The sequence below is a fragment of the Bubalus kerabau genome, chromosome 7, assembly GCF_029407905.1.
Source record: "Bubalus kerabau isolate K-KA32 ecotype Philippines breed swamp buffalo chromosome 7, PCC_UOA_SB_1v2, whole genome shotgun sequence".
NCBI classification, from domain to species: domain Eukaryota; kingdom Metazoa; phylum Chordata; class Mammalia; order Artiodactyla; family Bovidae; genus Bubalus; species Bubalus kerabau.
The window spans coordinates 16,283,884-16,310,827 of NC_073630.1; the positions used below are offsets into that span (position 1 = coordinate 16,283,884).

The window sequence follows — 26,944 nt, forward strand, 5'->3', positions numbered from 1 at the left end:
TGCAGCCCATGGGTCACAAAGAGTCGGGCACAACTGAGTGACTGAACAACAGCAACAGCTTCACATACCATGCAGAGTTATGAGTATTATCATAAACTGTGTCCCCTATCCTATACATTACATCCCCATGACTTACTTCTTTCATAACTGGTATTTTGTACCTTGTAGTCGCCATCAGCCATTTTGCCCATCTTCCTACACCCATCCCCTCTTGCAGTGACTAGTTAATTCTCTGTATTTATGAGTCTGTTTCAGTCTTATTATATTTGTTCACTAGTTTTGTTTTTTAGATTCCACATAGAAGTGAAAACACATATATAGTATTTGGCTTTCTCGGTTTAACTTATTCACTTAACACAGTACCCTCCTGGTTCATCCATGTTGTTGCAAATGGAGAGTCATAATCTATTTTATGTACACACACACACACACACACACACACCCCACTTCTCCTTTATTCATTAATCTATTGATGGACATATTTTGGTTACTGTAAACAATGCTGCAATGAACATGGGGATGCATATATGTTTTCAAATCAGTGTTTTCATTTTCCTTGGATAAATAGTCAAAGTGGAATTACTGGATTGTGTAACAGTTATGCTCTTAATGCTTTGAGAAGCCTCCATACTGTTCTCCATTGCACGTTTACCACTTTATTTACGTTCCCACCAGCAGTGCATGAGGATTACCTTTTCTCCACATCCCCACTAATAATACCTGTCCTTTTCAAACTACTCCAACAAACTGTTGCTGACATTTTTTATGATTGTGGAGTAATTATCAAGTGAAAATCAGAAACAGTTCATTCATTTCATCAAATACCTAAATATAGTTGTAGATTTTGAGTGAAGAAAATAATTGTTTCAACTAGGTCTGGGTCATGTCTTCCAGTTTTTAGTGTTTTTGTGTGTTTTATATGCTTTAAGGAGGAACGTTTTTGGTTTGAGAATTGCTTTGGTAGGGCAGAATGCCTAGTGTCTCTCCATCACTTGTTGCTTCCATACAAAATAAAATATAACAAAAAAACCCCCCACTTATTCAAAATATCTTTACTCTTGAAATTTGCTGTAACTCTTCAGAGAATTCTCAGTAAAAAATTGTTTCCATCCCATTGTTTTTTGCCAGAACCATTTTTAGTCCATGAAGCGTGCCTTTGATTGAAGAATCTGTTGCAAGGAATATGTTTCTTACCTGAGTATTTCCGAGTTATTAGACATCACATGTGAGCACATTGGTTTCTAGTTTAAGTCTATAATGTTGAATAGTGTTTCTGGGGAACTTAGTGGACTGGTTTACAGGTTTTTGCTCCTGGAGGAAGAATTTTCTAACTCAAATAATATTGTAACGTAGTGTGCTATTTTCCATCTTGCTTGCAAGTTGAGGACATGGTTTACAGTAATTGCCAGTGAAGAAGAATAACTAACCAGAGGGTTGCCAGATAGATTTTCTTGGAAATGTATTCTTAATATTTAACTTTTTGAGTGGATATTTGCATATATGGAGGTAGTGAAAGTGAAGTTGCTCAGTGGTGTCCGACTCTTTGCAACCCCATGGACTATAGCCTACCAGACTCCTCTGTCCATGGGATTTTCCAGGCAATAGTACTGGAGTGGATTGCCATTTCCTTCTCCAGGGTATATGGAGGTAATGTTAAGGCAAATGTGTTTTGGAAGAGATGGAAGAGCAAATGTTGCTTTTTTCATTTGCTATCTTTGTCTTTTTGCATGTGGAATGGAAACTTTTGTAAAACTTGTAAAAAAAGTGCCTAGCATAGTGCCTGGCATGTGGTGAATAGTCAATAAATGGTTGTCTTGTAAGTATTATGTTAATTACACATACTTTTAACAATTAATGATTTAACTCTGTTACCTCCCCTTTCCTGTCCCCTCTCCTCCACATAGTTTCTCTTTGTCACACACATCTCACACACACACACACACACACACAGAGGCATGCATGCAAGATATCTTATGTCCTGGTATATATCATGTACTCACTATTTGCTGAAAGAATGGCATTTTTTGTGAATTCTTGTTAATAATCTAACTCAAAGTCTTTTAAGTAATACATTGATCTTCTATCATTCAATAGTGGTAGTATTGATATTTTTGATTTATACAAGAAAAACTCTATACAGATTTTTAACCTCTACCTCCATCTTTCTAGATTTACCAGAAAATTCTTCCTTTCTTTAACAATAATGGCTCAGTCTTAATCCTTATGTTTAAGTGACCCTGGGCTCTTACTGTGAAGTCCTGATGTAGTATTCAGGAAACAGGTGAAGATGGCATGGCAGACAGTGTGCTTGAGGCGTATTCTACAGGCAGACCAGACCTTAGTCCCCTCCACTCGCTCTCGCCCGCCTCTGAGCCGACTGCACCAGTGGGAACAGTGACACTGCTTAATAGACTTTCCCCGACTGCTGTCAACACTGTGCCCCCTGCCAAGTCGCAACCAGAGCTAAGACACAGTATTTCAGTTGCACTGGAACAAGAATCCTTCAGTATTGCTCTAATTTCTTTTACTCTTAGTTTAAAAAAGGAAAAAAAAAAATAGTGGTGCTGACATGGGAACATTTCCTTTCCATGTCTAGCTGCTGTTTGTGATCATGTGTTTGCTTTCTGTGGAGGGAATAAAACATCTAGGGTAAATCAATGTTTTGTGACTGCAGACCTGCTAGAAGTGATATACCATCATATGGTGCTATCTCCATAGAAGCCAACTGTGCAGGCTGGATAGCCGGGCTAGAAAAATAAACCTGGGATGGTAGGAAAAGGCACAGGAGACCCATAAAGGGGTGTTGATGGTAGTTCTGACCTAAACAAAGTGAGATGGAAGGAAAGGATTCCCAGGATTTTTTGTTTCCCTCAACAAATCCCAAGAAGGGTAAATAAAATAATTCCATGTACAGAAATGTTAAATCCCTGGGTCTAAGCATTGATGAGTCTTAGTTCTGAAAGGCTACAACTGTACCAAGGAAGCTGAATGTGCACTTTCAGAGATGGAAATGGGGTGAAGACTTACCCGTCTTCTTTGAGGGATGAGATAAAGTGCATGGTAGAAAAAGCCCAGAAAGGAACCAGGAGTTGACAGGCATGGGTTTCTTGGAAACAGCACGGTATCCAGGAGTGATAGTTGTAAATGTAAGCAATCTTCCAAGAAGACCCACATGAGTTGATGTGGAAGCAACTTGTAGGCTTCAATTCTTCTGAAGTTATTTATCGTCACATACTGTTCCGTCTATTGTATGCTTGACATTTGATTAGTTTATCTACATGTTTATATGTTGATTCTCTCTTTCCTATTGACTGAAGTGAAGTTCCATGAGGGCAAGGACTCGTTTTGTTTGTTGTATCACCATGTCTAGAATAGCCTGGACGCGGTAGATGCCTGACAAGTATTTGTTAAATGATGGAATAAATGAGTATTTGCTTTCCCCATTGATCTAGTAATTTATTCTTGTTGTCGTTAGCATCTGCTCCATACGTCCTCACTCAGTAGATGTATGATGAATGAATGAAGGCATAATTCAGCATTAAATGCCCAAGGGCTCAACTGCTACCAGTGGGAAGAAGATTCTTGTTGAGACTAATTCATTCTGAAAGAAAAACTCATTTGGGATCTGATAAAGTAGATAAAACTAGATTCTCTTCTCTCCTAATTAGCTCCAAAATCGAGCCTTTTGAGTTTTTGTTGTTGACACAGTTACAGGTTTTTGAAAAGCACCCATGTTTGCCATTTTAGTGTTTTATAATAGAGAAATAAGAGTAAAGAATAATATGTATGAAGTAATTGGAGAAAAGCACAAAATTTATTTTAGTGCCTGAGTAATGGATACTAATTGTAATGACTTTAGACTAATGAGAGGTTGTAAAGTCTTTGTAAATATTTATTATGATTTATAGTTGAAAGGGACCCTAGAACATTTGATCCAACTCTCTTTACAGCTGAGCAGAATGAGGCCAGAGGGGTAAATGATTTGGCAAAGGTCACAGGGTTTGTTAGTAGTAGAATTAGAATTACCCTCAGGTTTCTTTTACAAAACTAAGGATTGCAAGGGTGTGGATAATGGACACTATCATACGAAGTTTGCAGAATTGCAAATGTCTGCAAATATTCTTGCTGCCAGTCTAGAGTCATGGATCAAACATCTTAATGTGCATACCTTTTTAGAAATAATTCCTAAAGAAAAAGTCAGATAAGTGTGCCAAAATAAAGGTACAGTATTATTCATCATTTTAACATGAGCCCTCAAAGTAGAAGTAGGTTGAATTATTAAATAATAGCCTATTTACAAAATACCTTTAATTTCCTGTGTGGTGACTCATCAGATGTATATTGTGTGTTACGTTTAAGTCTTTCTACAAGGAATAAAAAGAAATAAAAGATATAGTCCTTGCCTAGAAGGAGCATCCTTGCTGATCTGTTCACCTGCCAACTGTCAGTTATAGACTGAAATGAAATAAGGTTGGAAATGAAGAGTAAGTATCTAGGAACTGTCATAGTTGGACAGAGCGATTTTATGTCTGTTGAGTCTGATGATAAAAAATTTTCTTTTATTTTGAGTGATTTCTTTGAGTTTGCTTTTTCAGTACTTTATTGTAGATTACAGAAGAATTGGTAAAGGCAAATGTGGGTGGGAGGGGACTTCCCCATAAGTGGTGTCCTCCACCACAGATGGTTCGAGGAGCACTGCTTTCTGGAGAGCTGCATACCGGTGGGAAAAGTGAAATAACAGAAACCAGTAGATGAGGGGAAGGGCCATGCCTGTTCTCAGAATTCAGTATTGAAGGTAGTGCCTCATTGAAATAGACCCTTATTAAATACTAGTGATTTATGCTATGAAGATTTTAAAAGTTTAAAAGCGAGTCCCCATTTTTTTAAGCTATACTTACCTGCCATTTAGACTTCTCTGGTGGCTCAGGCAGTAAAGAATCTGCCTGCAAAGCGGGAGACCTGGGTTTGATCCTTGGGTCAGGAAGATCCCCTGGAAAAGGAAATGACTACCCACTCTAGTAGGTATGTCTGGGAAATCCCCATGAACAAAGAAGACTGGCGGGCTACAGTCCATGGGATCTCAAGAGTCGGACACGACGGAGTGACTAACTCTTTAACTTACTTGCCATTAGCACATGAAATCATGATTTTGCACCACTTTGCTTAAATATTAATAATTCTGTTCTGAGTTATTAAATTTTGTTGATGCTGACAGATTTTTTTGTTTTGTTTTGAAACATGTTTAGCTTGTGGGTTTTGAAAGCTTGTGATTTGTTTCCCCTGTCATCGAAATACGCTAACACTGGCGGTTTAGGAACCACACTTTGAGAAACACTGTTCTAAGGTTTCATTAAATCATTAGTTCTTAACATTTGGTCATAGATGCCTTTGAGAATTTGGGGAAAACCGTGGACCAATCTCAGTGGAAAATACATGTATACTTACACACAGTTTGCATACAATTTTGAGGGGATTCATCTCATCATTGAAAAGAACCTTATGAGAAGGAAGGGTTGAAATGTGCGAATTTCAGTTAATCTGTTCTCGGGTAAACTTTCAGTTGACTAAAATGGTTTTGAACCTTTATAGCTCTCTGTGACATTTCTTATCGTGTTCCTTATTATTGTAGAGTGGACTACATAGAAACATTAATTTCTCTGTAAGTAACAAATTTGTTTGATTTTGAGATGTTTGTGGATATACTCTTTTTTAACAAACCACCATGCTTTTCACATTTCTGGTAGAATTATATTCACATGTTAGCTACAAAGCACAGGACTTTTTAAAATACATATGGATTAACTGTAAAATGAAAATGCTTTGTGGCATATTAATAGTGAATTACAGTTTAAGAAGGCATGTTTCTGTTTTGTTAGGTCACTCTGTAGAGAATAATAAAGACATTATTTCAATTAAGAAGGAATCATTGTGGACATACATTTAGACTGCTAAAACAAACATGTTCGAACTAGGTGGCTCAGTGGCTACATAAGGAAAGAGGCGTAATCACTTCCTTTCTTCCGTTTGGTTTTGTAAGACATAATGACACATACTTTGAGGTATTCTCTTTATTGCTACCATATAAGGTGGATTCTCAGACTTTTGGGTAAAATTGATTACAGTTTGACTCATAAGCCAAAATAAAGTCCATGGTTAAAATAACCAGTGCTCACAGAGTCAGGATTTTATAGACTTAAGAGAGACATCAGTGATTGCTTGCTTTATTTCACCATTCTAACCTGCGGAAAGCAAAATCATTTTATTGCAAACAAAAGATGTTAAAGTGAATTCAAAGTAACCTCCAGTTTTAAAGGGGTATGTTCATATTACACGTTCAGGCTGGAGACTGACATCTTGTATGTTGTTGAGTTGCATTTGTAGTCTGGTCGAGGCGCACACTGTAACAATGAACAGTGCAAGACAGCACATCTTTGAGTGCTGAGTAATGTGGAGCAGATCAGCAAGACTGGAGTGGTAGTGAATACACTGGGATTTGAAAAAAAAAGTACTTCTCAAATGTTCTGCTCACTTGAGTGGCTGAAAACTGACCGTTTTTGTTTATTTGTGATATTTCTTGGTTATTGAGTAGCATTCATGATTTGGCAGGAAAGCAAGTTCTGCGAATTCTCATTTGGAGTTGTGTTCATTTAGTCTTAGGTTTTTATGGGGTATGGTAGTGTAAAGGTTCACATTCTCAGTATTCTGGGAAGCATGTGGGAGATAAATACCTGGGTACTTTCAACCATAGGTTTCTCTCTGGATTCAGATTATTTATTCTACAGTTGGTACTACCAGAAAATAAATTTTAAAACAAAATTAAGTTGTCCACTAATTAGGTATTTTTTAAAATGAGATTTTTCTCTGTGCTTTCTTCTGTATCATGAAGATCCTTTGGTCAGATTGATATAATTTTTTCTTAGTATATGTATTTCTCTGAATTTTGGTAATGGCACTTAGAAAAACAATAGCTTTTATTTTCCCAGGATTTAGTTCCCATGGCTTTTGGACATGGGAAATTTCTGTTAGTGTTTCTTTCTCTAGCTGTCATATTTATGTTCCTTTTTTACATTTACTAGCCTGATGGCATTCCTGTCATACCCATGGTTTTAAGGTCACATATTTCCAAACATTCCGTATTTGTTGAAAATATGCAGAAGGTTGAAATTGGCACATTGGTGATAACTCATTACATAGGTACCTATTTCCTACTTGTTACCTGTAGCATGTAATAGGATCAATACCAAAGTAAATTTCTTTTGAACCAGCATAAATTGTTGTCAGTAAACAAGTGACTTATGTTATCTGTATTATAAAATGATCTTTGTAATATTCTTGGGCACATATATTTTCAGAAAGTCATTTTTATTGCTGGCACCTATTTTCTGAGGTTTGTAACTACTGACTTATTTTCAAGGGAAGACAAGTAAGAGATTTTTTTGCATATATTGAGAATTCCCTATGATTTGAAAGGATACTTTTCATTAGAGAATTCTAAGGTAGTACTGGAGTCACTGCTTTAGTTATACATTTTGCCTTTTTATGAAAAATCTTTGTGCAATGTAGCAGCTATATTAAATGTGCATTTTATAGAGAAATCTTAGGTAGATTTATTTAAAATGTTATCTGCCATATTGGCTTCTAATTTTTAAAAATGAAAGCTCTATAATGCTTTCTTTGATTTTGTTTGTTTTTTTACTGTGAATTCAATGATTGGTTTGTTTCTATGATACAGTCTTAAGAGGTGATAGCTATGGGGAAGGATTAGTTTAACAGGTATGTCTATAACGCCTAAGAATCCCAAGTAGTTTACTACTCTGTGGATAAAACAGATTTTCTGTTCAGTGCATGTTGGAGGTTCTCATCTAAGTGATATGTTCTCTTGAGATAATATTTAATTTTGATGTGGTTTTCTAAGGATGTGGTGCTACTTTCTTCTTCTGTTAAAAAGTTTAAAGAAGAAATACTGTTGGAACTACAAATTTGTATAGAGGCTAAGCACTTGGGAGAAGTTTAGTTGTAAATTTTACTTGAGTCCAATAAAATTAATGACACGTTTAATGACATACATAAATATTACTCTGAGTTAATTGGCTCTGCATCATAGTTATTAATTATAGTCGTGTAGGTTATTTTATCATAATTGTTCAAATCAAAGTATAAGACCTTCTTGCTTCTTTAATTAATTACTATTTTGCTGTTGTATTCAATTTGCATATTATTTTGTACAAATGCAGTGATGTACAGCACACTCAGAGAGAAGGCCTGGACCCCAAACCTGGGACATCTCATAACTGTCTCCGTTCATGCCCTTGGTTCTTTGTTCTGCCTTCTTCCCAGTGCCCTCCTTTGTTATGCGTTCTTTTGTTTGCTTTCCTTCCTCTCCTTTCCTGACCCCTAACTCAAGATTTCTTCACCAATATCACCTTATTGATTCTTGTTCTTTGGCCTTTTGGTACAGTGCCAGACTGTCCTGGGTGCTGATCATGAGGCCACCATCCTATGGGAATCGAGTTTGAAAAATTCAGACTTGAATAGTAGTAAGCAGGGAGGGAGGGCCTGTGAGCTGGGGTTCTGATTCGGCATTGTATCAAGCTCTTTGGCTAAGTGAAGAGAAAATTTAGGCTTAGAGGAGCAGAGGGAAGAGAAGAGGGGTGTTTGGTCTTCCTTTAAGTAGGAAAGGGAAAAATAAGCCTGACTGATCAGCTTGAAAAGCTGTCTTTTCTGCCCTGTGGGTCCTTGAAGTAGGTGTCCAGCATATGTGAGCTGATGGCATATTATGATAATGACAGTGAGCATTTACTGTGCATGCTGTGTACTGTGTGTGTGTGTGTGTGTGTGTTAGTTGCTCAGTTGTGTCTGACTCTGCCACCCCATGGACTGTAACCCACCAGGCTCCTCTGTCCATGGAATTCTCCAGGCAAGAATACTGGAGTGGATAGCCATTCTCTTCTCCAGGGGATCCTCTTGACCCGGGAATCGAACCTTCATCTCCTGCATCACAGGCAGATTCTTTACCATCTTAGCCACCAGGGAAACCCATGTACTGTGCTGGTGCTTCATTTAATCTGCTCAGTAGCTCTGTGAGGCAAGTGAAATCCTAGTCCCCATTTTCAGGAAGAAATACCTGAAGCCTAGAGAAGCCTGGTAAACTCATGGTGCACACTTAATAGAGGACCAAGCATAGTATGAACTTTGTTTGCTTAGCTTCAAAATCTTTTCTTGAAACTGTGTTCTTGCTGTGGAGTTCTCTTTTCCCATCCGCCGAGCAGAGTAAAACCACCTGATAGTGGTGAGGGACGATGATGGGTCTCCAGGATCCTTTGTTTACTGTTGGTGCCCACATCTCTTTCTCAGGACAGAAAGAGACTATGTGAGAGGAGCTATCCATCTAAAACGGCTGAAGAAAATTTACTTTTGGGTATTTCCCAGTCACAGCAAGATGAGGGAAGGCCAAGTCTGTGATGCCATTTTCTCTTATATCTTCCTCCCCACATCACACACACATGGGTGCACATGAACACACAGAGACACAGTCACACGTACACACACAGTCTATCCATCTGCTTACTGAAGACTGGGCTGTTTTTCAAGAGAGGACTTCTTATAATCCATAACTAAAAGGGTTAAAGTGTGGCTCTAGGGCTGAGATTTAGATCCAAGTGCAGGTGATTAATATTAGATCCTTTCTTATCTGAGTTAACGGGGAAGCTCAGTAAAGATTCCATTCTCTCTTGAAGAGCAGGTAGTTATCCTGCTTTCTGCATCAGTAAACGGAAGCTCGGAGGTTGTTCCAACATCTGCAACCATGTCTGCTTGCAACTTAAGTGAGACCTCAAAGCAGTGTTTTTAAAGAAGCATACAGCTACAATTAAGTTTATGGAAAATTGGACAACAGTACTGAAAAATGTATTTAAAGATCAAAAGAGAAGCATTTGTTTGTGATTAATTTGATTTATTCTGGACTGGACCCAGGAGCCTCCCTTGACTGCTTCCTTCCTACACATTGTGCATTTATGAAATACACACATACTTATAGCTGTCATACAATATGGACAAGATTTATTGGTGACAGAGAGTTGTTACTGACTGCCTCGAACAAATGCAGGCCATTTAGACTTTCCACAACAAAGAAGAAATGAACAATGCAAAAAACAAGTGACCTTGTAGTCTTTTCTTAGCTGCTCACAATTTATAATAGTGATACATCCTACCCAATTAAGGGGGAAATTTCATCTTTCTGTTGAGTGGCTGCCTTGAGGAAGTAGTTCTGGGGATAAATAAAAGGTCATGGGAGTTTTCATCGAGATGCCATCTTTAACAAGTTTTACATTTGTTTCTATGTATTGGGCCTTTTCCACTGGCATTAGTCTAGGCTCTTTCTGCTCTTTAAATTAGTGAGTAGAAAGCCTAAATATTGAATAATAAAGATGGTTAGAGATTTAGAAAATACAGTCATGTCAGAAACTCAAAATAATTAATATTACTAAGCTCAAAAAAAACTGTAGGCAAAAAGGAGTTTGACAGTTTAAATAACATGAAAAGTACAGATGGCGATGCACATTTGTTTACATTTCTGATAATTGAGAAAGGTTTGAGATTAAATACAATTAAATTCTTTCTAAGCTGAAACTCCATTACTTTGGCCACCTGATGTGAAGTGCTGACTCATTGGAAAATTTCCTGATGCTGGGAAAGATTGATGACAAGAGAAGGGAGCTGCAGAGGATGAAATGAATGGATGGCATCACTGACTCAATAGACATGAGTTTGAACAAACTCCAGAAAATAGTGAACAGGGAAGCCTAGTGTACTGCAGTTCATGGGATCACAAAGAGTCGGACACAGCTTAGCGATTGTACAACAACACTTAAAGTTACTAAGGGGAGTTGTGACATCTCTTTGGGAATTCTAGGGAAAATGTATTAGCTATGTATCCGAAATGTGTTTACTTGGTTCTGTTGGAAACGTAGTTTGATTTTTGACCTTTCTTAGGTTAGCTCAGCCTAATGTTCAACTGAAGATTTTCATTTTCAGATTAAAATTATTTTTTTCTCTTTGATGAATTAAGTATATTTTGTCAGAATTTGGCATATTAATCTGATGGATGGATTTATTGATTCCTTATTTACTATGATTTAATCAGATATTTTTCTAATACCTACAATATTCAAGGCTCTTGAGAAGACATAGTGTAAAATATGATCCCTGAGGAGCTTGTTTTGAAGTTGTAAACAGGTTGACTACAGAATATAAATTGCTTGTATATCAGGCTTCAACTTTATTCTCCATTGTAGGAAGCAGAAAATATTTGAAGCCTTTTCACCCTCATTTTATAAATAGTTAACATGATGGAACTCTTCAGTGTGAGAAGGTAGTTGGGCCACCATTATGGAAATAAGATGAAGGAAATGGCACAGAATTTGGAGAATTTGGCAGTAGAAATGTCTTTAGAAAACTCTTGCTTTAGGCAGCAGGCAAGATCAAGGTGACAGATGACCACGGTATATGGACTGGCATGAGAGGGGAAAGGAAGAATCAACAAAATTTAGCAATTTCCCTGGATGTGGTACCCAAGGAAAAGGCAGAATTCACAAGGGCTATATGATTTCTATGCTGCATGTTTTAAAAAGAAGGGTGGCAGAGTAAAAGCGGTCCGAAAAAGATAGGTAATTCTGAGACATTGGATCTAAACATCTTGAGATCATAGCATCTCAGAAGGCTACTGGATCAAAGGAGTGAGAAAAATGTTATACAGTGTGTGACATTTGATTAAATTAAATTATTTACTTAATTGTTCATTACCTTTATGTTACTATTGGACTGGGGATATTTAAATTGCTTTTGTTGGGTACACTTTGAGCAAATGCCTATAGATTTCAGTCTTTTTTAAGTCTACATCTTATGTTAGGAATTGTGAAGTAGGTAATTTAGCTACGTTCTATTTGTGGTTAAAAAAAATTTTTTTTTTATGCTTACTCTTCTTGGTTAGAACATCTAGGATAAATAATGTAAACATAATTGTTTCCATAATTTTTCCTCTTTATCAGGATTCAAATTTCAGTTCATTTATTTTAGTAGCAAATAGATGTTCCTTTGTCCTACCAACAAAATTGTTCAGATATGACTTTTGTTTTAGGATTAGAGTTATACCTTTGTACAGATAGTTCACAGATAGATAACCGTTTAAGACTGGAAGGAACCATAAAAGGCCTTTAACATCATCTAGTACAGCCTCCGGAGAAGGCAATGGCACCCCACTCCAGTACTCTTGCCTGGAAAATCCCATGGATGGAGGAGCCTGGTAGGCTGAAGTCCATGGGGTCGCTAAGAGTCGGGCACGACTGAGCAACTTCACTTTCACTTTTCACTTTCATGCATTGGAGAAGGAAATGGCAACCCACTCCAGTGTTCCTGCCTGGAGAATCCCAGGGACGGGGGAGCCTGGTGGGCTGCCGTCTATGGGGTCGCACAGAGTCAGACACGACTGAAGTGACTTAGCAGCAGCAGCAACAGCACAGCCTCCACATTTCTTGGGTTAGTCATCTGGGATCAAGAGAAAATAATAACAGATAACATTTATTAAGCTATTATCTCACATAATCTTTATAAAACCCTACAAGTAAGTCCCATGGAAAGCAGTGGCATCACTATTATGGCTTTAGGAATTGTTTTCTTGGTAAATGTCCTTCATAATTTAAACAGTTTAGTTCTGTGCAGGAGAGAGTAACAGTATTTGTTGTTTAATTAAATAATTAACATTTATATTAATAAAAATACTGATTATTAAAAGACATTTCACACCTATTATTCAATACAGTAAAACTGTAGTATTTAATGTAGGTATTATTATTTTTAAAGACGTTTTCTTACTCTTGACACATACACATTTTAATAAATGTTTCTGTCTATACAGTATTTTAAAATATACTTAATAAAATTCTATCTTATTTTTTTCTTCTTGATTCTGTGATCCTGGAATTCAAATTAGATTCATTTAATTTTTATTGAATTTTGGTATTACTTTGTCAGTCATATAGTATATAATAAAATGTGTCTATATGTATGTGTCTCTCTCTCTATATATATATATACGTGTATATGTAATATAGCTATGTTGATAAATTAGATATGTGTTAAATTTTAATGTTTTACTACTTTGGAAATGTTATTTCTTTATTGTCTGCATTTCATTAATTTTTGTTACCTTTAAGTATCTGGGCAGCTGAGAGGAGTTGTTTGTTTACATTAGTACAATGATGAAAACAAAATCACTACAGTTGACCCTTGAACTCTTAGAGATTAAAGGCATTGACCCTCTGTGAAATTGAAAATCTGCCTGTAATTTATAGTCTGTCCTCTGTGTATACAGTTTGGTTCCTCCATATCTATGGTTCTGCGTACCTGGATTCAACCAACCGTGGATCGTGTAGTACTGTTGCATTCACTATTGAAAAAAATCCACATATAAGTAGACCACATATAAGATCAACATGCAGTGCAAACTCATGTTGATCAAGTGTCAACTCTATGTACTACATTTATATTATAGTAGAGAATATTTCATTGAAAGGCTTGAAATCTTTTTTTATACTTTGTTGGATTTTATATGTGTGCTGTGTGTGGTAAGTTGCTGCAGTCATGTCCCATCTTTGAGACTTCATGGACTGTAGCCTGCCAGGCTCCTCTGTCCATGGAATTCTGCAGGCAAGAATACTGGAGTGGGTTGCCATTTCCTACTCTAGGGGATTTTCCTGACCCAGGGATCGAACCTGAGTCTCTTACATCAACTCCTGCATTGGCAGGCAGGTTCTTTGCCACTAGCGCCATCTGGGCAGCCTAGACTTTACATATCCTGGCTCAAATAGATATTTTTTCTTACTCATTTCAAGAACTTTGTCCATCATTTGATATTTATATGTTAAATGAAATAGATTTCAAATTGAAAATTTTAGTTTTTCCTGACTTCACAATTTATAACAAACGATAGATTTTGCCCATGTTAGATGACAAATGGCATCCATTCATTCAGCATATATTTTATGAAGGTCTGTAGTGTCAGGCACACTTCTAGCTTTAGGGCAGTGGGAGAAAAACACAGGCATGGGCCTGCCCGGATGGATCTAATAGTCAATGCTGTTTCCTTGATTTTAGATCCAAATAGTTGTTCTTGTACACTAGGATTTATCTGCCTTGATCATTATTTTTAAGGAAAGAATTAGAGAATTGATGGTAATCAAAACCTACGGAACATACAATATTCATTTGTATTATTGCTTTGCTTCCAAGTTATGAATTCCAGCACTAAGCCATTGTTCAGTTTGCTGAGGGATGTTTTTCTTTGAATCGAATAGTAATTTTAGTAAAATGTGCTATAAAACATTTAGTTTTTAAAAAGTTGTGGTAAAATATACTTATCATAAAAGACATTTTAGCCATTTTTAAAGTGCATAATTCATTAATTGCTTTTACAGTGTTGTGTTCGTAAAGAACCCACCTGCTAATGCAGGAAATGTAAGAGATGCGGGTTCTATCCCTGGGTTGGGAAAATTCTCTGGAGGAGGGCATGTCAACCCACTCCATTATTCTTGCCTGGAGAATCCAATGGACGGAGGAGCCTGGGGGGCTATAGTCCACTGGGTCGCAAAGAGTTGGACATGACTGAGCAACTTCACTCACTCACTCCAGTATTCTTGCCTGGTAACTCCCATGGACAGAGGAGCCTGGTGGGCTATAGTCTGTGAGGTCACAAAGAGTCAGACATGATTTAGCAACTAAACAACAACAACATTAGAGAAATGACAACAACATTAGAGAAATACTGCTTATTTTCTTCCTTTTTCGGGTCTAGTCTCAAGAATATGAATTCTTCCAGCAACCCATATTTAGTGTGATCTACTTGTATTTAACTGAATTCTGAGCTTGTCATTTTAATTAGAATGGTTCTTTTTGATTTGTACGTGTTCCTTATTTCTGAATATCTATTAAAAATGCATCATCTTCCATTTGACTGTCATTTTATATTTGTTTGCTCCTTTTGGAGCAATGAAATAGATCCACATGAAGTTTAAAGGAGATCAAACTAAATGTAAACATGTATAACGTTTCGTAAGGAAGGGAAGAAAGATTGGGAATTAAAGACTGTGGTACACAGTAAAGTCTGACAGTCTCAGACACAACTGGTTTTCTTCCCCTCCTGCTAAATGCCTGGAACAAGAAGCCCGTCCAACATAAAAGATATTTGGGCCTGTGATTTAAAAGAGTTCAGTCCCTCAAACACTGGTCACGAGTTGGACTCAATAGGAAGGATTGTTCAGTACATCCTCCATCTGTATTTATCTTTGTGCTGAAACAAAAATACAGCTGTTTAAAAGAGTTTTAAAAATTATTTCTGAAAGAGTATTAAATACCCTATTCAGATTACCTTTTTTCCCCTAAAATGTGGTTTCCTTGGCTATTTCTCTTCCTCATTTGTAACAATCACACACTCCTGTTATACAATAAAGAAATGGAGAAATTACCAAAGACTCTTTCTCAGATGATTATTTTAGAGTTTTAGACAGCAAATAAAAATTTAAGAAAATAAGTATGGAAGTCATTTGAATTTTTACTTTACCTGTTAATTAAGAAAATTTGTATTATTTTGTCTGGTAGTATATGAGCATATTTTTCTTTTGATATGACAACAGTATAATTTTCATCTTTGTTCATTTTTAAAGAATGACAGTCCTAATGAAATATATTTTTTACAGCTAAAAGATGGTGGAAAAGCATCCCAGGCAAACGTAAGAATAGGCGACGTGGTTCTCAGCATTGATGGAATAAGTGCCCATGGCATGACTCATCTGGAAGCCCAGAACAAGATTAAGGGTTGTACAGGCTCTTTGAATATGACTCTTCAAAGGTAAATTTTTTTCATTTGGTTCTGATAGAGAAAACAACACTGATGAATGTGTTTCTTGTGTCTGATTCATGTGTTAAGTAAGAAGCATTTTCTACTGCCATTGTTTCAGGTAGATAAATAAGAAATAGAATGACTTTTAAATTGGCTATTGAGCAGTATGAGAACTGGTGAAAGCTTTGGTTATAAGGCATGTATTCACATACTCGTAACTATTGTGTATACAGTTTCAGAGAGTTTAAGAGTTTCTGCAATTTCTCAGTAGAATGCAGCCTAAGGATTCTTGTTATAGTGTAAAACTCTTGACCTTAATATTCTAGGCAGTGTATTAGAAGGTATTCTTTTAAAATATTTGGCTTTTCTTTTACCATAAGTATGTTTTTTTGCCTTTATACCCCTGGATAGAAAAATATAATTTTAATATATTTATTTGAGGTCCAAATTTTCTGAACTTAGTTTGGCTTCAATTTTAAAATAGCTAAACATCTTGTTGATTATATGATATCAGGTCTTTTCAGCATCCCAAAACTGTATTGAGATCACTTGGATTGCTTCTTAAAAATACTGCTAGGAAACTTGTACTATGGAGAGCAGTGTGGAGATTTCTTAAAAAACTGGAAATAGAACTGCCATACGACCCAGCAATCCTACTGCTGGGCATACACACCGAGGAAACCAGAACTGAAAGAGACACGTGCACCCCAGTGTTCATCGCAGCACTGTTTATAATAGCCAGGACATGGAAGCAACCTAGATGTCCATCAGCAGATGAGTGGATAAGAAAGCTGTGGTACATATACACAATGGAGTTTTACTCAGCTTAAAAAGAATATATTTGAATCAGTTCTAATGAGGTGGATGAAACTGGAGCCTATTACACAGAGTGAAGTAAGTCAGAAAGAAAAGCACCAATACAGTATATATTAACGCATACATATGGAATTTAGAAAGATGGTAATGCTGACCCTATATGTGAGACAGCAGAAGAGACATGGATGTAAAGAACAGATTTTTGGACTCTGTGGGAGAAGGTGAGAGTGGGATGATTTGAGAGAATAGCATTGAAACATGTATATTATCATATGTGAAATAGATCACCAGTCCAGGTTTGATGCATGAGAGGGTGCTCAGGGCTGGTGCACTGGGATGACCCTGAGGGATGGGATGGGGAGGGAGGTTCAGGATGGGGAACTCATGTACACCCATGGCTGATTTATGTCAATGTATGGCAAAAACCACTACAATATTGTAAAGTAATGGAATTCCTTTCAGTGGGACTGTTGAATCAAAGTTAATGTGTATTTAAATTTTGAAAGCTAGTAGCTGTACATTTCATTGGATACAAAAGTAATCAATGAGAAAAAATAACCTTGCTAAAAAGTTCTATTTTGATAGTCTCTGTTCTATATATTGAGACATGTAACACAAAAATTGTTACTAATTAAGAGAAAATAGGCATTTTTAATGACAGGCATTTTTACTAAGTATGAATTTTGAAAGGGAACCAAGAAGTTAAGAAGCTTAATGTGTCATGAGATATCAATACAACATAAGAAGTATATTGTTAGGTTGTTTCTCCTATTTGCAAGTGAAAATTTATGTGTGGTATAAACTTTTTTTCTGGGCTGTATATGGTTTCTTTCATAGTAGCCTACTTGTTTTCATATTGTGTTCACTATTTTATGACCTAGTACAGTGTCTTATTTTCTGTTGAAAAGACTTCTAGGTTCCATGAGAGTAGGTGAAAACCAGATGTTACCCTGTTTGGATGGGTTTCTAGTTTGAGTAATCTGCTGCTGATTTTAATATAGATTCTTTTAAGCTACTTAAATGCAGAATCTCACAAGCCAACTTGTTGCAAATACTTGGAGATACTACTTAATCTTATCTTCATATATCTGAGTATGGATATTCAGAGACCCACAATATGAGAGAGAATTTTAGAGTCCTGTTTTTCATTGTTACTGTTCTCAATTTTTCGAACACCTCTTGTATTAGGTTATGTCAGCCTGAAAGAGATTTGCATTTAAGAGAATTCATGGTATAACCTTCACAATGCTACTGAAGAAATACTTTTTGCTTTTTTATGGAAAAAATAAAACTTTGAAGAATTATCTTTAATCTTTCCCTATACTAAGGCCATTTTCTTCCTAAGTTCTCTTTCTTATATCAAAGCAAAATTTTTTTTCCCACTCATTTATGAATTTGAACAACAACATCCTTACTTGGTTTCCAGTCACCTTACCCTCTTTATTCCATCTCTCACCAACTAGTCTGCTCAAGATTCTTCCAAATTGAATAACCTACAATAGCGCTTTCTCTGTTTTCTTCCTGACTAGTATTCTCCTTTACAGACTTGTCTTTAGTTTGGTTTCCCTAGAAGCAGAACCTGAGATGGGATTCATGTACAAGTGGTTTATCAAGAGAGTTGTTTCATATGTTACTTATAAGGGAGGGGATGAAGCAGGACTGGGAAGAAGAAACTGAGATGAGCAAGGATATGGTTTCAGGGGATGTCTATCTTCAGCTTGCCCCAGGAGAGAACTTGGGAACAACACTGTACCATGGAGTGAGTCTTGTCTTGAGGGAACTGGGTTTTTGTCCCCTCTCCCCTGCATTTGTTAGTCATTGGCCACCATTGTCCTGGAAGTGTGTGTGTGTGTGTGTGTGTGTGTATGCAGGGGAGGGCTAGGAGCTTCTGTGGCTTCCACAGAAAGTTGCTGTGTGAATCATTAGTAGCAATATAGGGAGCACCTTGGAGCTGTGTGTACCAAACCAGTAGACTGGTTCCAGAGGACCCACACTGGGTGCTAGCATCATGTGCTGTGAGACTGCATCCAGACTGAAGACCTTTGCTCAGAGGATTAGGCTCTCTGTGACCCAGGCCCAATCTGGTTGTCCTCCTCAGATCATCACTACTCATCAGCAGATACCATCTTTCCATTTAAGACAGGTTTCTTACTGTCCCTCACATGCCTTTTTGTCCTCGTACAAACTTGGCTTCATATGGAATGCCTTCCCATATCTTCACTGCCAGTGAGTGCCTCCACATCCTCAGACCCCATATTGAAGCTCATCATCCCCCCATAGTCTTTTCTAACTTGCAATTTGTTCATTTCCCCCCCTAAACTCCTGTGACAAGTTTATACTGTTTGACTTAGCATTTAATTGTATACTAGATATAACCAGGACTGTCAAGACAGATTCCATGAATCATATACAAGTAAGCCTAATTGGTTAATAGTCATACTTTATACTGCCTATGTAATTAATTCACATACATTAGTTCTATTTCACCAACTAGACTCCTTGAAAGCAAAGACCATATTTATTTGGACTGTCAGTGTTTGACAACATCTTGTATAGTTTGGTGTTTTCAGTGTCATTTGATTGGTACCAGCATTGTTCCTCAAACTTGGCATTATTTATTTATTCCACAAGTATATTTTGAGCCATTACTATATGCCAGGCACTGTTATAGATGCTAAGAACGTTGAGCAGTGAGCAAAACACCAAAAATCCCTGTTCTCATTGTGCTGATGTTTTAGTGAGCAGAGATAGACAATAAACAAGTAAAAGTGTGTAATATATTACATGATGATATACTATGTCATGGAGAAAAGCAAAGCACGTAAGAGGCATAGGGGACACAGGAGCGGAAAATTGCAATTTAAAATTGAGGTGGTCAGGAGAGCCTCAGGGAGAAAATTATGGGATACCTGGATCATGAGTGCGCCAGGCAGAGGGCAAGTTGGTACAGTGGCCCTGTCGGGAGGCCAGAGGGCTTGGAGAGAGTGAATGAAGGCAGAGAGTCAGAAGTGAGGTCAGAGAGGTAGTAGGAAGTTCATGGAGATGAGACAGGACTTGTAGGACCCGTGGGTCACTCTAATGTTTGTAATCAAGTTTAAGTTTTCCAGAGGTCTGAAACAAACCTTGTGCACACCAGGACCCAGACCCCACAGAGACTGAGACAGAACTGTGTTTGAGTGTCTCCTGCAGAGGTACAGGTCAGCAGTGGACTGCTGCAGGGGCAGGGGCTCTGGGTGCAGTAGACCTGGGTATGGCATAAGCCCTCTTGGAGGAGGTGGTCATTAACCCCACCACAGAACTTACACAGGACTGGGGAAACAGACTCTTGGAGGGTACAAACAAACCTTGTGCACACCAGGACCCAGGAGAAAGGAGCAGTGACCTCACAAGAGACTGACCCAGACTTGCCCGTGAGTGTCCAGGAGTCTCTGGTGGAGGTGTGGGTCAGCAGTGGCCTGCTGCAGGGCTGGGGGCACTGAGTGCAGCAGTGCCTGCATGGGACCTTTTGAGAGAGACCGCCATTATCTTCATTGCCTCCACCATAGTTTGGCCTTGGGTCAAATAACAGGGAGGGAACACAGGCCCGCTCATCAACAGAAAGTTGGATTAACAATTTACTGAGCATGGCCCTGCCCATCAGAACAAGACTCACTTTCCCCCTCAGTCAGTCTCTCCCATCAGGAAGCTTCCATAAGCCTCTTATCCTTCTCCATCAGAGGGCAGACAGACTGAAAACCACAATCACAGGAAACTAACCAATCTGATCACATGGACGACAGCCTTGTCTAACTCAATGAAACTATGAGCCATGCCGTGTAGGGCCACCCAGGACAGACGGGTCATGGTAGAGAGTTCCCTTGCTGTCCAAGGGACTCTCAAGAGCCTTCTCCAACACCACAGTTCAAAAGCATTAATTCTACGGCACGGTAATAAAGTTCATATACTATTTCCATTGATATCCCAAAATAATAAGATGACTCAGTATATTCTAGTATCTAATGAATATAAAGGTGTGAAAGATTTCATTTCGATTTGTTTTTTACCTTTGCATAGGATTAGAAAATATTTTTTCCCCCTGAAACTGGCACTGATTCTAAGAGCACTAGAAACTAGACAATGAAAAATTATATTTCAGATTATTTTTCCTCTTGTGAGAATCAGGCAAATTGTATTGTGCTGTTTTTAACCATCAAGTGCTTTTTGCCTAGTGTTTGATTCACATCAAAGTGGATCATTTAAAAAATTATGTTATTTTAGCTAAAAAGAAAAAAACTATTTCCTGAAGCTTTGATGTCAAATAACTCTATGAGCTATATTAGAGTGGAGCCTGTGAATAAAATTTTTTAACTATTTCATTTTATTTTAGTAATTCTTTGCATAACATAGATAAACGTGCTACCGACTTGCTGTGTGAGTTGGGATAAATTGCTAAATTTCTGGGCCTTAATTTTCTTGACTATAAAATGAGGTCATGAGTATTTCTGTGTTCCCTAAATTCTGTTTCTTGTTCTGGTTTTTCAACTGTAAATGGGTAAGTTCCCTAGAGCTTGCTATTAGATCCAACTAACTTAAGTTTGCTTGTTTTGGCTGAGAGAATCGGGAAATTGGACTTTCTTCTTTGGAGTTATCTTAAACGGTGCCAGGTTAGCAAAGTCACTTGTACTACCCTGCCGACTTTAAGGTGAAAGGTAGGTCAGACGGATATTCAAACAGCACTTAATCATTAAAAAAAAATACTTATATACATTTTCCCCTATTTTATATTTTAAAATTAATCCTCTCAGAATCACAGAAAATGTATGTAACTTTCTAATCTTCCTTGTTTTTTTGTTTTTACATTATTAGTAGTGGCATGTCTGTGGGTTTGTTTACTAATTTACTTTGGTTCCTTAGACTTCATTTAGTATATAGCTTGTTATGATTGGAAGTGAGAGATCTAGAAGGATTGAGTATTGAAAAATATTGATGTACTCTCTTACTGTCTCCTCCTTTTTCCTCATCCTTCAAACAACAAAAAAATTGTCAGACATCCAGTAACTACTACTAATGAATGACACATTGGAATAATTTAATAGGCACATTGAATTACAAGAAAAAAGAAGTAGCTTTGGTACCACACTGAAGCTGTTGGTCATCTTTTGTTCATTTTAATGGATTGCTTAACATCCTGTTACTGTTAAATTTAATGAGTTCAGCTCTGTTCTTTCACTATGAGCATAGAGACAAGATTTTTAAAAGTTTTTTTTTTTTTTAATCCAAGTTTTCAGTTCTCTCGGATATTTCAGTTCATGTGAATTAAAAGGCACTTAGTTTGATCATCTTTTCCTTTAGTTGGAGTTGCACATTATCCCACCCACCTCGGGTTCCTTTTTGACCTTTGGTGTTGCACATGCTTTTTGTTTCTTTCTTTCTTTTTGGCTGTGCTGGGTCTTTGTTGCCGCTTTTCTCTAGTTGCAGAGAACAGGAGCTGCTCTTCATCGCAGTACCCGGGTTTCTCTTTGCTATGGCTTCTCTTGTTGTGGAGCTCGTAGTTGCGACTCCCGGACTCTACAGAGCACAGGCTCTGTAGTTGTGGTGAATGGGCTTAGTTGCTCGTCGGTATGTGGGATTTTCCTGGACCAGGGATGGAACCCCTGTCCTGTACATTGGCAGGTGAATTCTTTACCACTGAGCCACCAGGGAAGCCCTTCATATGCTTTTTGAATGTGTTTTCTGCAATTTAGATTTTACTGTTTGTATGGTCATTTATATTGGTTTTAGGTTCTCTTTTTAGTTTTGTTTGGAGTATAACATTTGCAGGACTGTGATTAAACTTTCCTCCACCTCATTGTTAAAATTAGAAGTGCTGCTTAGGAAAGGGGGTGAAGGCTTTTGTGCAAATTTGCAAATTTGCTTCTTTTGTGCAAATCTTTTCACATATATCATTAAATCCTCCCATCTGTCCACTGAAGAGTGAGTTAGTATACCCATTTTCCAGATGATTTGTTTTATGGTATCAAGAGTTTATGTGACTTGCCTAACAAACTTAGGCCATGTCAAAGACTGTGCCCTCTCTACTTTTTTTATACTAGGACTTAGTGACTATGGTCACCTTATAAAATGTCATAAGATAGGATTCAGTTAGGGTAACTCTTTGACTCTTTTAATTGAAAACAACAGTGTCTCTTTTCACTCTAACCTTTTTGTGTTCTGTAGTAAATATTATGCATAAATTATTTCCTATATGCTACATAGATCCTATACGGTAGAACAAAACTAAAAGAGATAAAGGAGGCTAAATAGGTTGGTGGGTCACTAGACAGGAACATTCATTTGGGTACTGATTTGTATATGTAACTTGCCTGTCCTAAATCAGAATATCATCTTTCTTTTTCTCTCTCAAGTTTATCAGCCTGTTGACTATATTTGCTAAATTATTTATGTATTAATACCTATTCAACAGGCTTCTGTATGTATCCCATGAATAACTCAGGGTTCAGGAATTTTTTTAAAAAATATGTTTTAAAGACTTTTTGCTCAATCTGACACTGACAGGAAAAGATACCATAACTGTCAATTAACAAATCAGCAGACATGAAAGAGAGGTATTTCTCTTTTCTTCATTTCAGTAGGGATAAAGACTGTTGAAAATGAACTTGAAGTCTCAAATTAGTGCATCTCTTTTGATAGTAGCAATTTGACAGTAGAAGATTTGCTAAATATGAGTTCATCAGGTTGTATTTTGCATTTTGAAATTCTTACCTGAACTTTGCCTCTTGAAAGCATGCAGTTATTTTTAAGGAAAAAAGTCTTATTTACTTTTCTGAAGGAAAAAAATTACTTCAGTAATAATTCTAAGAAATAATATATTAAAAGACCTGTTTAAAGCTTTATTGTAAGTTTTTAATTTATAGAATATTTCATATGCACAGTTTTAAAACAAGGCCATGAAGTAGAGATATAAAGAAGGGGACTGGTAATAAAACTGGCTTTGGTTTGGTTTGGTATAAACCTTGATCCCACCACTTCCTAGCTGTGTGACCTTAGGCATATTACTGAATTCAGTTAACCATTTGTAAATGGGCATAGCATTGTAATAACTGCCTTCAAGGCAATGGCACCCCACTCCAGGACTCTTGCCTGGAAAATCCCATGGATGGAGGAGCCTGGTAGGCTGCAGTCCATGGGGTTGCTAAGAGTCGGACACGACTGAGCAACTTCACTTTCACTTTCATGCATTGGAGAAGGAAACGGCAACCCACTCCAGTGTTCTTGCCTGGAGAATCCCAGGGACAGGGGAGCCTGGTGGGCTGCCGTCTCTGGGGTCGCACAGAGTCAGACACGACTGACGCGACTTAGCAGCAGCAGCAGCAGCAGCAGCAGAGCTCTTATAACAGAGAAGGAAATGGCAACCCACTCCAGTGTTCTTGCCTGGAGAATCCCAGGGACGGGGGAGCCTAGTGGGCTGCCATCTATGGGGTCGCACAGAGTCGGACACGACTGACGCGACTTAGCAGCAGCAGCAGCAGAGCTCTTATAAAGATTAGATGAAAAACACATGTAAAGAACCTAGAGCATGACAGAGATAAGTTTTGTCTCCTTTCGTCCTGTTTCTCGCTTCAGTGTAAGTAACTATTAATACAGTATCCATTGTAAGGTTACTTCCAGAAGGTCATATTTATTTTGTTTCTTAGCAACAAAATGGGTGTGACTAGAGGGAAATAGGGAGAAAATGAGAGGGCAGTCGGGCAAGTAGTTATCTTCGAAAGTCAGAAAGATGATGATGCCAAGTGTTAGAAGAAAGGATTCTTTAGTTAAGTGAGTGGTTTTTGATCATACAGCTGTAATTAAAGCTTTTTAAAAGCATGAGGATATATAAACATTATGCTGAGTGCCAGCTAACTACTGCTTTGGCTAAAAAATTGTCTCAATGAATAATTTATGGCAGCGAAGAGAAATCAGTATACACCTAGACTTGTTTATTTGGCTAATGCCTCTTGTTATCCTTATAGGAACAATGCAGATGAATTCCTTTTTATTGCGAGTTAACCCAGAAAGACAAGCAAAATAATTTTTTTTCTGTCACTCAACCAAATTCATGTGTATTCCTTTTAATTTCCTGAGTAACATTAAAATCAAGTTAAATTGCAAATTTTTGGACTGTGTTTTTATGATAGTTGAAATAATTTTCTAAGTTTTCATCAACACTATCATTACTTAAGTTTAGTTGGAAAATTTCATAATGTTTAGATTTTTGACAGTTGTACTTTTCTATATTTACCTTATGACCAGAAACCATAAAGGGTAGATATAAAGAGAATGATTTATGATTTCTGCCTTTAAAGAATTTGTATCTATTCATTAAGACATTCATTGAGACAAGAAGAGACAGAGGTGCTACATAGATTCAAAGAGGGCAAGACCCAATTGAAATGAAAAGGCATCCTGGAGGTGCTGAATCCTGGGCAAGACCTTGATGAGAAGGCCATCTCGTGGAGGTGGCCAGTCCCCAGACATCTCTTGGGAGGAGTGCGTGGGCCACTTTGCAGTGGAGATAAGAATAGAAGTTAGATTCGAATAGTGCTTTGCAGATTTTTAGACACTGAGATATTAGCAGTTTTGTTTAGAAAAGTGACAGTTTCAGGATAATGTTTAGTGAGACTGCTTGGAAAAAGGTGGAGAGAGAAACAGGGAGACTGATCAGGCAGTGTTGCAGTAATGTGGCTGCTTGAGGGCTTGGAATGGAAAACAGAGGAGAAGTGTAAGAAATGAGAACTTGTGAACAGTAATTCTGAAAGCTACAATTACAGTGTGGATGTGAAGAAAGAGGGGAGAACCAAAGACTGCTCAGGTGTCCAGCCTGCTTTACCCAGGCTCCATTCTCCTTTCACCTTCTCCTTTTTCCTCTCCTCTCTGGCGTCTGCTTCTGCTGCTGTCAGGTCTCTGAAACTATGTTCTCACAGGTTCCTCAGACTCAAAACTGAGCTCTATACTCTATACTTCTCAGCAATTAGCATCTCCTGCCACTTAAATTGATGAAGGGCCTGCCATTCTCCCCATTACCCAGCTCAGAAAGACTCTTTCCTTGTCTGAACCTCCCACATTCTACTCTGTTCAGTGCAGTTTATATAGGTCTCAAAACAGGGAAGATAACAGGGAAGTTATCTTCCCTGATAACTCAGTCGGTAAAGAATCTGCCTGCAGTGCAGGAAACCCTGGTTCAATTCCTTGGTCGGGAAGATCTGCTGGAGAAAGAATGGGCTACCCACTCCAGTATTCTTGGACTTTCCTTGTGGCTCAGCTGGTAAAGAATCTGCCTGCAATGTGGGAGATCTGGGTTCGATCCCTGGATCGGGAAGATCCCCTGGAGAAGGGAATGGCAACCCACTCCAGTATTTGTGCCTGGAGAATCCTGTGGCCAGAGGAGCCCGGTGGGCTACAGTTCATGGGGTCACAAAGAGCCGGACAGGACTGAGTGACTAACAACCAACCAAAACAGACTATGAATAGAGTAAATTTGCATAGCCACAGGGTGTGGTGGTGAAGAGAGGTTCAGCTCCTAGTCACAATGCCTGTATCTTAAACAGAAAGTTTAATATCCATCGGTTTGGTATATACTAATTGAACATTTGCAGTGCTGGTCACTGTGAACAGAAAGGAAGTCTTCACACCTGCCCTCAAGGAGTTCATAGAGTGGAGCACTGATTTCTAACCTTAAATAAAGACCTATTTTTTCATTGTCTAATATTTCTTGGGTAATCCTTCCCTTACCACGTTAAGGTAATAATTGTAAACTGCACGTTTTTAAATATTGTATTGCGGTTTTAAATGCACAGGAAGGTTTTTTAATTTTATGTTCAAGCATCTACATTTCTTTAAAAATCCGAATATATACATGATTTAAACAGATTAAGCAGACTTTAAACAGTGTTTAGTACCAGAAAAATTCATGAATCATTTGTGAAAACTTAGAATTGCATGCCCTTTACCTCCAGCTGCTTCGCGTGTGATTCACAGATTGTGAACCACTGGTCAAGAAACATTTAAGCCATCTGGAAGTAGAGAAAGAGGAGCAGAGACGTCTACAGGGAAGGCGAGACTTAGACAGCATGAGGCTGGGGAGGGAAACAAAGACAAACACAGACAGCAGAACCATTGAAGGAGTGGAGTAACAGGAGACGATTCTCCTGGTCACATCGACTTCTGGGAGATTGAAAAAAGACCATGGTTCCACAGCATTGGATTCTACCACATTTA

General features: G+C 37.8%; 1 protein-coding gene across 14 annotated transcripts in view; it reads left to right on the top strand.

The window, feature by feature from the left end:
* The window catches only part of PDLIM5 (PDZ and LIM domain 5), a 227,730-nt gene that overhangs the window by 56,025 nt on the left and 144,761 nt on the right, over nt 1-26,944 (top strand). For 13 of the 14 annotated variants that reach the window (XM_055587676.1, XM_055587678.1, XM_055587675.1 and 10 more), the window contains one exon: nt 15,750-15,901. In XM_055587676.1, the coding sequence (XP_055443651.1) occupies nt 15,750-15,901 (152 nt within the window). Of the gene's footprint in view, nt 1-15,749; nt 15,902-26,944 lie in introns of those variants that run through there. The other variant, XM_055587686.1, reaches the window with a different exon arrangement.